General features: G+C 40.2%; 1 protein-coding gene across 8 annotated transcripts in view; it reads left to right on the top strand.

Annotated features, from left to right (window-relative positions):
- The window catches only part of tcf3b (transcription factor 3b), a 38,145-nt gene that overhangs the window by 19,452 nt on the left and 8,181 nt on the right, over window positions 1-10,512 (top strand). For 4 of the 8 annotated variants that reach the window (XM_015051766.1, XM_015051757.1, XM_015051795.1 and 1 more), the window contains 11 exons: window positions 533-579; window positions 6,960-7,059; window positions 7,148-7,248; window positions 7,427-7,520; window positions 7,618-7,679; window positions 7,779-7,854; window positions 7,974-8,035; window positions 8,863-9,060; window positions 9,583-9,694; window positions 9,816-9,963; window positions 10,247-10,300. In XM_015051766.1, the coding sequence (XP_014907252.1) occupies window positions 533-579; window positions 6,960-7,059; window positions 7,148-7,248; window positions 7,427-7,520; window positions 7,618-7,679; window positions 7,779-7,854; window positions 7,974-8,035; window positions 8,863-9,060; window positions 9,583-9,694; window positions 9,816-9,963; window positions 10,247-10,300 (1,054 nt within the window). The remainder of the gene's footprint in view (window positions 1-532; window positions 580-6,959; window positions 7,060-7,147; window positions 7,249-7,426; window positions 7,521-7,617; window positions 7,680-7,778; window positions 7,855-7,973; window positions 8,036-8,862; window positions 9,061-9,582; window positions 9,695-9,815; window positions 9,964-10,246; window positions 10,301-10,512) is intronic. The other 4 variants (XM_015051804.1, XM_015051780.1, XM_015051788.1 and 1 more) reach the window with 4 other exon arrangements.

Here is a 10,512-nt window from a genome sequence, read left to right on the forward strand (position 1 = left end):
CTCTACTTTGTACATGTATTTATTTCACCATGACTATATGTTCATAATACATCAAGGGAGACGGTGTTTTTTTCTGTTATTTATTTTCATGTGTTTGTATAATTAAATATAAATGGAAAACAGCAAAGAAAATAAAGGCTTACCGCAGTAAAAACAAAAGCAAATGGGACAAATGAGATTCAACCTAAATTGTTTAACTTGGTATGAATGGGACCTGTCAGTCTTGATTTAAATTGAATTAAATAAGTGCTTGTCTTAAAATCCAAATCCAAATGATAGCGGCCATTTTATGTTTGTCTTTTACAAGAAATAAATATATTTTTAATCAGCTTTACTCTGGTTATAGATGAAGAAAGAGAAACACTTTGTCACTGACACATTTGCGACAGCTTGTTCAGAATTGCTGAAATTGGATCAAGGACATAACCATGCATAATGTTTGCTTAAATTTAATTTATGTTAGCAGTTCTTATTTTTTTTAAACTATTATTCTGATGTGATTTTATTTTATTTTTTAATGTTCTGTCTACAGAGACCCAGCCAAAGAAGATTCGGAAACCCCCTGGCCTGCCTTCCTCGGTGAGAACTCCTTTCTTCTCGTCTCCTCAGCCAGTTGCCCGTTTTCTTTTCTGCGTGCATATCCTGCGGCTCCCCCGCCCCGCATTGAGCCGTCCTGTAGCAGACAGGAGTAAAGACCGTCTGTTCAGACATACACTCAGAGAGCTGCCAGTCGCATCATTGTTGTGGTTGTTGCTGCAGTCAGGTGGTCTTAGGTGGTGTTTGAGATGCTTGTCTTCCTTGCAGTCGGGCACTTTTATCTTGTCTTGTAGTAGTTTTGACAAATTTATGAACTGATTTCTTTCAACAGCCTGATCTAAACTGGATAAAGGTGTAGAACATGGTTCCTATGCAGTCTGGAAAAGTATAACATTTGATTTTCAGTGTTTTATAGACCTAAACGGATATTTATAAAGAAAACGATGATTGGAAAAATATTCACATTTTCTCCCATTTCTTTTCTTTTTGTTTTCCTAAAAGAACAAAACACAAAGTTGAGGCTGGAAAAATCAGGTATATTCACGTAGGAGCCCTGGTGGAATGAAGGTTTTCAGCTACCAAAGTTGTTCTTTATTGTGTAAATGTAAACATTGTGTTTGGTTTTTAAAGTCATTCTCCAAAAAATGCTTCATTTACTCCTACAGTTCATCATGTGGTAACTTAGATAAGCTCATGATTAGCATTTAACATCTTAAATCTCTCAAAACCTCAGCTCTCGTCCAAGCAGGATAAAGTTTCTGGTGATGGCATGCCTGACTGTAACTTGTGTCATTTTTTGTCAGCGTGCCCAGAGGTAATAGCAGTCGATGGGAGGATGACGGCAGCCGCACATAGCTGCAAATACAAGTCACCGTTACTCATTTTATTGAACTGAATCAGGTTCATGCCCATTCATGAATCAGAGTCACATTTTAGGTTTGACGTGTGTACTCATACCCAGCCTGTCTACTTAAACGGTTTATAACAAAAAAAAAAAAAAAAAGTGTTTTTAGTTGGAAAATCTACAAATCAAAGTGAAGTAAGCAAAAACACAAGCTTCGCCCATTTTTTTTTCCTGCTCAAATTGATTCTGAAATGTCTTAAGCAATAGTTAGTGGATTTCTTTTTTTAAGTTTGCAGGACACTTGAGTGTTAACCCTAACACACAATGACTTAAAGTCCTTGTGGGCCAGTGCCCTGCATGGTTTGGATGTTTTGCTGCTTGAACACACCTGATTTGCATGAGTGGGTCATTAGTAGGGTCACGCAGAACGCTGGAGGAGGAAAGAATTGATTGGTTGTAATCAGGTGTGTGTGTTGACCTACGGCATGCAGGATTAGAACGGCCAACCCACCCCTGGACCAGCAGGTTGTTAGTTGGATCTTTTTATTAAGTCCAGTCTGAATACTGTGTCATTACTATGAACTGCTGTACTTCCACCAAGAAGTTCTCAGGTAGCAGTGAGCTGCACGATTAAATCCAAAATTGTAATTTCTTCCAGTTTATTTTCCTGATAATGTTTAATTTGAATCATTTTGATATAAAGTTCTAAATTAAGTGTTTTAAATAAAAATTTTTTTTGCATTATTTGCACGTGTCTGAATTGAGCTCACTTCATCCTGTTACACCCTGGTACTATCAGTTGCTACCAGCTGTACTGAGAAGTGACCCAATTATTAAATAGTGTCTGCCTATGTGTAATTTAATCACTGAGGTCTGTGAGAACATTTCTGAAGAAATGGCATCATTAAGGCTTAAGAAACAGCAGGCAGGTGAGTGATGAAGATGTTGAGATGCTTTATGAGGGGTAAGGTTATAATGCAGTATTCCAGAATATTGCCTGATTGGAACCTAGAAAGACGAGTGAATTTACCGCACCTGCAAAAAAAAAATATATATATATATAAAAATAAAATACTGGCACTGGACTAAATCCTGAACACATTGTTCCTGGAGCAGCATCATGCTGGGGGATCCGTCTTGAACAGAGCTAAATACAGAACCATGCCTGAAGAAAGCCTGTCACAGGTGACAAAAGACTGAAGCCCGGGGCAGAGACTCATCTGCTAGGAGGACAAGTCTAAACATCCACGTAGAGCCTCAATGGGGTGAACAGTTTCATGTTAAAATGGCCTACTCCAAGTAAAGATCTAAACTAAGTTGAGAACATGTGGAAAAGTGAGCAAATTGATCTTCAGACACTTTAACTTGGAAATGAATACATGTGTTTAGTACATGTAGATTTTGAGATTTTTATTTAGCAGTGTTTAAAGCCTCCCCGCCCCCTTTGTGATTTACAACGATGCGTTTCTTTTTAATTATCTTTAATTTCTATGCAACACTCTGAAGTTTGTGTTTGCAGCATAGCAAAATTGTGGAAAAGTGCTACAAATGCTTTTGGAAGGCACCAACTTTTCCAACTGGTTTGCATTAATTATTTGTAGTATATTTAGTTTATGCTCAGTGTGTGGAACCTGATGAGGTCTTCAAGCCACCGTATTTAAAAGTTTTGTTGTTTTACACGAGTGAAGCTGCTGTTTAGCAACATAGCTAAACAGCACCTGTAAGAGTTGTGTTGAAGTGGCCTCGGAAACCTGTGCGTGGGGACGCTGTGGCGCTTTCTACATCAGATGTTTGGGTGCGAACCCCCGTCTACCCAACACTTTCTGTTTCTTCTGTGAACCTCTGTCGTTCTCTTTAGCACCACGAACGATGGGGCTGTGTGGGTTTCGGTGCGAATGATGATGTCTGTTTGTGTGAACCCCCCACCCCTGCCTCACCTCCGCCTACGCTGCACCACATGATGGCCTGGGTGGGCCTCCCCCCTGCGAGTGACCCAGTTGTGAGGCGCAGTGCTTGCGAGGCCTCTTAGCCCCATGTCTGAGCCCAGATTAATGACTGATGATCCTGTGGTCTCTTTCCACCCTCCTACCCTCCTCCCTTTCTTTTTTACCTTACCAAACTATCCATTTTCCTCTTTATCTACTTTTATAGCTTGAGCAACGTTGCTGTGAATCCAAAAACTTTACGCATCCACTCGGTTCCTGTAAACCCTTCCCCCGCTTATGTTTCAAAAACACACAAACATTTGCTTCTCTTCTGGCCCCTAGTTGTCCCTTTTCCTACCCACAAACCTTTGTGGTTGAATATAAGCGCTTGTGGGTTAGTTTGATGTTAATCTTCATCGATTCCCCACCTTTAGCACTAAACCTTTTTTTTTTTTCCGTGTGTGTGCGCAGAGGCCTTTACACGGTCATAACCTGAATCACATTAAACCCGTATTAGTTAAGGATTTTACCCTATAAATCTCTTTCTTCCCTGAGAATACAATTACCCGGCAGTGCCTGTCATTGTGCGGCTCTGTGCTCCCGTCTAGAGCAGCAGGATTCGCAGGACATTGTTCCCGGTGAAAGAACAACTCAAAGCTTATTGTTAAATGAAGCCATCTCCATCATGTTTCCCCCCGAATTAACCGTGATCATTTTAAATCCCCCGTTTCCTTCACACTCCCTTGGCCGTATCAAGCTTTGTTTAAGTCATTTAGATTACTGTCCCCTGTCCCCCTGAACACCCCTTATCTCTCCACCCATTTCATATATCATCAGGACCTTAATTTTTTTTCTCCCCTCTCAATCCTCATCCTTGCCCCTTTACCACCCCCTACCCACCACAGTTTCTCCCCGTCTCTCTCCCTCTCTTTCCGACTCTCTCGCTGACTGGATCCCAGCCCCCCTCTCTCTCTCTCTCGCTCTCTCTCTCCCGCTCTGTCTTTCTCTCTCCCTCCACTCGTTCCCTCTCCTCAGCCCAGCTGCCTGTGGAGTTGGATGCGGTCCAGGAACAGGCAGATGGCTCTGTAATTAGAAGTGCATCTCTCCATTCCCTTTCCACTTCTCCTTGTTAAATCAAATTACAGAAAAAATCCCTTTTCTGGATTAGCATTCTTTGCAGCATAGCCTTCATTCTCTTCCCTTTTCCTGTATCTGCCATGTAGTACAGAGGAAGAGGAGTGAGTGAGTGGCACATGAGGGTGAATGGAAACCAGGGACTTCCTGTGTCCATCCTCGGTCTTTATTGCCAGTTTAGTTTCGCCAACATTTAGAAAGGATGTTCACGCGATTTCATGCACAGGATTTCGGCTTTGTTTTTCAGTGCATTGCTTTTTCGGTTTGTGCATGAATGGGTGTGTTGGCTCACTAAATGCATGGTATGCGCGCGAGCTGATACTGAGCGTGTTACAGGGAGGGGCTGCAGGCCTGGCAGTGCGATGTCACTGGGGTCCTAGGAGCTAGAGGAAATGCTCACTGTGCACTGGGATTCAAGCCGTCGCTGTACCCAGCATGCCATGGCCACTGTGGTCTCCTCTACACGCGAGGAGCTGGCCTCACTTCCTCCACCACCTCCAGCAGACTCCCTCATGCCATCTTGTGGCCGTTTGAGGCCACTGTGATCCAATGGCTGTGGTCCATGACTAACTGAAATCATTTAGTCAGCAGGAAATTGTTTGGTTTTTTTCCCCTGCATTCCAGGTTTTTTAAAACTGTTGAGTATATGATATTTCCACTAAAATGTCACCAAGAAAATATATTAAATCATGTAACACTGACGTTACCTATAATAATGTTTTATACAACCTTTATTGGTTATTTTTAACGTTTAATCAGAAACATAAACTCAATATTGTAACTTTTTTCCATTGTGCTCTTTATAGATCAACTCTGAAGGTCTAACAATGTAATGTTTGTTGGGTGATTAGCTTAGGTAGCTGTATTGCAGTTGGTTGCTTAACAGTGTTGCTCATTTCTGCTCATCACAGATGAGGTTGGCCATACTCTGCACCTATGAGGTTTCAAAAATGAAGACATGATTTCAGAACCAGAGGACATCATCCAAGGAGAAATTGATACAGTCTACAGCATGATTTTAGTTGAAACATAATGTTTATGATTTTTTTTTAAATGTCTATTTCGGCATGCTATTTTCATCCAAATCGGTGTGATCTTCAAGTCCCGTCCCTGCAGGCTGTGTGTGGCAACAGGTTGGGGTCCAGTCATTGGCCGGCTCGGTCTGCACTTCGATTTCAAAATAAAGCTGGTGGATCCGTGCGGTGTCTGCTTACCCCCTAATAAAACGGGTTATAAAAGTTTTCAGTGGCTAAAGTAGTCTTAAGGATCAGAAAGCAGCACAAGTGCTATGCATGAGATCTGATGAGCCAAGAAAAATAAAGAAATAAAGCTGCTGAGTGCTGTCCAAGTTTAGACAGATTGTCCTAGATTTTCCCACTTATTGTTTGACCAGATTAAAGCTCTGGAGATACAATGCTGACGTCCAAATGAATTTAACTTCACCCATTCTAATGACATTGGGTAGATGGTGTGGATAATACAATTTAAAAAATTTAAGCAAGACATATTCCTAAATAATACATACTTAAGAAAAATAAATCTATTTCTATGACACCTTCTTATTTTTTTATAAACTATCTTTCATTAAGTCCCACTTTTGTCTGATTTTACTTCCAGTTATCTTCATTGTTTTATTGTAAATAAATTTTGTTATTTGAACATACAGAAATAATATACATAATTGTAATAATGGAGAACTAAGCTTTTGATACTGTTTGAATCTTAATTATTATTATCATAGATAAAACCCATCCTTGGTGTTTGACGCCTCAACAGTTCAGTTCTGAGTTCAGCGAACTCCTGGTCCGTCTCGACGACGTCAGAGCGACCTGCTGAATAATGTGCATGAAGCAGCAATCCACCTGGGTTTTGGTGTGTTTTTGCTGTAATTCTACCTGCCGGCTGGTCGCACCGACCCCCTCTAATCGCAACACGACACCCTTGAGCCTGGAAACCGGCTCACCCATACGTGAGTCGTAATAGCAGTCGGTTGAGTTTGACCTCTCTTGCCATCTTGGTTCTTTCAACAACAATAAAAGCAAAAACAATCAGGCCTGTAAAAGCTGCCTTTTACAGATGTTTTAGTTTCCCGCGTTTACCAACTTGTTTGGTGCAGCTGCAAATGTTTCCCAACAGCTAAATTTGTCTTTTATTTTGTAAGGAAAATGTGTAGCTTCTGTCTGGCTGCCAGCTGGCTAGCAGTGTGCAGCATCAGATGTAGAAGGGATGGCGCTGAGTTACTGTGCTTTATAGATGAAACTCTGGCACGCTTCAAAAGCACTCTCAAACCAAGGAACTGGAAATATTTGTAGTTTTAATATTGTAACATTTGAATTCATTGGTAAGTTTTAATTCTTAAACAGAGACCAAACCTAGGGTGCCACACACAAAAATAAAAACCAGGATTTACCAGTTTCTCCCTTTTTAATGTGTTGGCACTGTGCAGTTTTTTTTTTTTTTTTTTTTAAGCCGTTTAAAAAAAACAACAAAAAAAACAACTTGCATGCTTGTATGTTTAGGTCTATGCTTCTACATCCGGAGATGAGTTTGCCAGGGACAACGGAGGGTATCCTGGTGCCAAACCCGGCGCTGTCTATCCCGGCACTTTCTACATGCAAGGTAACGTTTCGAGAAACGTCGTCTTGTGTAACGTTGACTTCTGTTGGATTTTAATATACATTTTCAAATATTATTTCCCATCCCTTAGAAGACCCCTGGTCATCTTCTGGCTATTCTGGGATGTTGGGTAACTCTCCTCACATTGGACAGCCAGGCTCTTTCCCAGCTATCAACCCACAGGACAGAATGGTGAGTTTGTGCTTCCTTGTTCCTCAAGCTTTCAAATTTCACCTATCGTCACTCCAGTATTTATATTTGCAATATTTTCTTTTTGTTTTCTTTAAAAGCAGCCTTTATAATGCAGCCTTTATTATTTTGTACTTTACTGTACTTTTTGTGAAGCTTCACTCTGTCTCTGATCCAACAGAACTATTCTCTGCCTGGCAGCGAAGTCAACGGCTTCCACTCTGCCCCCACCACCTACAACCACACATCCACCATCAATGGAGAGGGCATCATGGGTAAGCACCCAAGTTTCTGGACAGCATCTTCAGCTGATCTGTCGAAAGTCTACAGCTATTCGTTTGTTCTTATTTATTCATCTATTTATTTTCTCAGCAGCCACCCGAGGCACAACAGCAAGCAGTTCAGGAGATGAGATTGGAAAAGCTCTTGCTTCTGTGAGTTTCTTCTTTATTTTTGTTCTGTTTTTAATAAGTTCACACTGACTAGATATTTAGATATTTCAAATTATGATTTATATCGACTATACCTTTCAGATTTACCCGTCGGACCACAACAGTAATAATTTCTCTTCGGCTCCTTCCACTCCTGGATCTCCCCAGGCCATCCCAGGTAAACCTCAACCATCATTTACAGTAGATATGACCAGAAAAAGAAAATGTGTCTGCAGCTCCATCTGGTGTTGATATTGAAGAACTGACTCGTAACATGACGGAACATTATCTCTGCAGGAGCTCAGTCTCAGTGGCAAAGACCAACCACACCCAACTATGAAGGGCAACCACACACACTGGTAAGTTGACATCTTTCGCTACTTCACCAAAAGTTATTTTAAAGCGTTAAAGGGTCACGAGGTCATGGTATCAGGCTCTGTTTGAGGGTTTTAGGTAGATTATGTCCTACATGCATTATATGCAAGACTTGATGCTTTTGGGCATCAGGAAGCCACAGATAAATGCACTTTATCTCTTGGTTTAAAACTGGACTCGGTCTTCTTATAATAGGTCTGGTCTCAGTGTTAAACAGTTTACATTATGTACTAAACACTTTGCTTTCAATATATTTAGTCTAAGATAAAGCCAGTCCTGATGCGACATGTCTAGGTATTGCAGATCCGAACTGGAAGGCAGCTTCAGCCTTGTTTTGTTTCCTGATTTGTGACACTTGAATGAAATCTTACTTCAGTAAAAATAAAAAATAAAACTTTTTCAACTTGGTTGATTTTTAAATAAAAGCTTATTGGAAAAGAAAATGAGTGGAAAATTGTGAAGATTTGAAATGTAACATGCTGAAGCAACCTCCTGCTGAATAAATGGTTCAATTTTGTTTGTCTGGAAAACAACAACAGTGCTAAGAAACTGAACAATTGAAGTGAACAAATGCTATTTAGTTAACTTTATGTAGTTAGTGCATAAAAAATAATTTGTATTTATACGGAATGAAGATGATGTGGGAGTTATCTGTGATAAACTATGGTAATCTCTTTTTAATCAAAATCTGAACTTCTTTTTATTTTGTATGTTTTTTTTTTTTTTAAATGATAAATGTAATTTTGTAGTGATATGAGAAAACTGAATGTGCTCTGTTATGCTAATGGTCACATTTCATGAACTTGTGCAGCAGAATAAAATGGAGGACCGCTTGGAAGAGGCCATCCACGTGCTGCGTAGTCATGCTGTGGGCCAGAGCCCAGCGTTAGAAGGCGCTCACTCTGACATGCACAGCCTGCTGTCCTCAGTGCACAACGGGGGCCTTGGAGGCCTCTCCCCAGCTTTCCCCAATGCCAGCCTTGCTCTCAGCAACAGACATCCTGCTTTGGTGAGTCATTTTTCCTCTATTTGTTCTGTCTTTTATGTTTTCAGCTGTTAAAAGGATTGCATGGACCAAAATATCTCTGCTAGAAATGTGTGTACTCAAAGAGGATGAGTACAAGTTCAGTGGTTTAGATGCTTCTGAGACGATAATGTTCCTTTTAAGATTTACTAATGGTTCAGTTTTTAAACAGTCTCATTGCAACAATTTACAAATAAATCATAAAAAAATACTTTATACTAAGCAATAAATTATGTAATCAATTTAATTAGCTCTGCACTCGTGTTAAAAAATGTGCATCATTGTTTTGAATAGTATTTGAACAGGGGGGGAAAAAAAAGAGTTCAGCACGTCATCTTTGTTGCCATCTGCTGGCCAAAGATTATATTGTAAGAAGCAAAATAATTTTCTTACAATATAACTTGGTCAATTAAATTTAAATGTATGGTTTACTCCCCCATAAAAAATTACCAAAGCACTCTAGCTAACTTTTGATAGATTGACATTAATATGCTCCACTTTGATCAGCAGGGAGGGAAGCATGAGGAGCCCACAGGACTTCCTCCCAGCAGCACTCTCCTGCATGGCCATCACGCCACTGGACCCACGCCATCCGTTGGCCAACCAGAAGGCTTCACTAGTGAGATACACTGTTAATTTTTTTTTTTTTTTTTTACATAAAACTGTCATTACATGTCCTCTTTATTTTGGAACCAAGCTTCTCCACTATGGTTAGTAAGTATTTGCATGCTTGTCTTCAGGTCTCCCTGGAGGTTTGGCCCGGTCAGCTCACTCTTCCAGCAGCTCAGACATCAAAAGAGAAGACAAAGAGGATGATGAAAACTCATCTATTGCAGACAAGTCGGAGGAGGAAAAGAAGGACTCCAAGGCAGCACGTAATCGATCAAGGTAACCTTCAATTTGGCTTCTTCAGAACATTTATTTAGCGATGTGTATTATTCTCTTGCAATGCACGTGTATTATGGAACAATAGAAGAAAGTTTCCCATCAACTAAGAATGATGGCACAGAGGAAGTGATGCGATACTTTTACGTTTCTGTTGCAACTCTCCAGATTGAAGTTATGTAAGGGTTAATTAACCCTTCCTGTGTTTCCCGCTGATTGTTCAGGCTCTGCTAGGTGTTTTAACATTGTCCACCTCCCCTCCCCTCCCTTCATGTCACGTTTTCAGAAAGGAGGCGTTGACCCTCCAGATGCTCTCTGGCCTATCAGACCAGAAAGATGAGTAAGTTTCTCCAACAGAGGATCAACTTTTAGTGTCTTGGGTTCTTAGAAATCAACTGTCCAAGAAATGTTATTTCACTTGGTGTTTAAAATTATAAAAGCACTTTCCACATTTTTTCTTTCACAGAAATTATATAATTGGTAAAAAAAAAAAAAAAAAAAAAAAAAATTTAAAATCACAAAAAAATATAAAAATGGTTTTTTTTTTGAACT

This window comes from Poecilia latipinna, unplaced genomic scaffold, assembly GCF_001443285.1.
Source record: "Poecilia latipinna isolate Pla-1442-1.1 unplaced genomic scaffold, P_latipinna-1.0 Scaffold52, whole genome shotgun sequence".
Classification (NCBI taxonomy): Eukaryota; Metazoa; Chordata; class Actinopteri; order Cyprinodontiformes; family Poeciliidae; genus Poecilia; species Poecilia latipinna.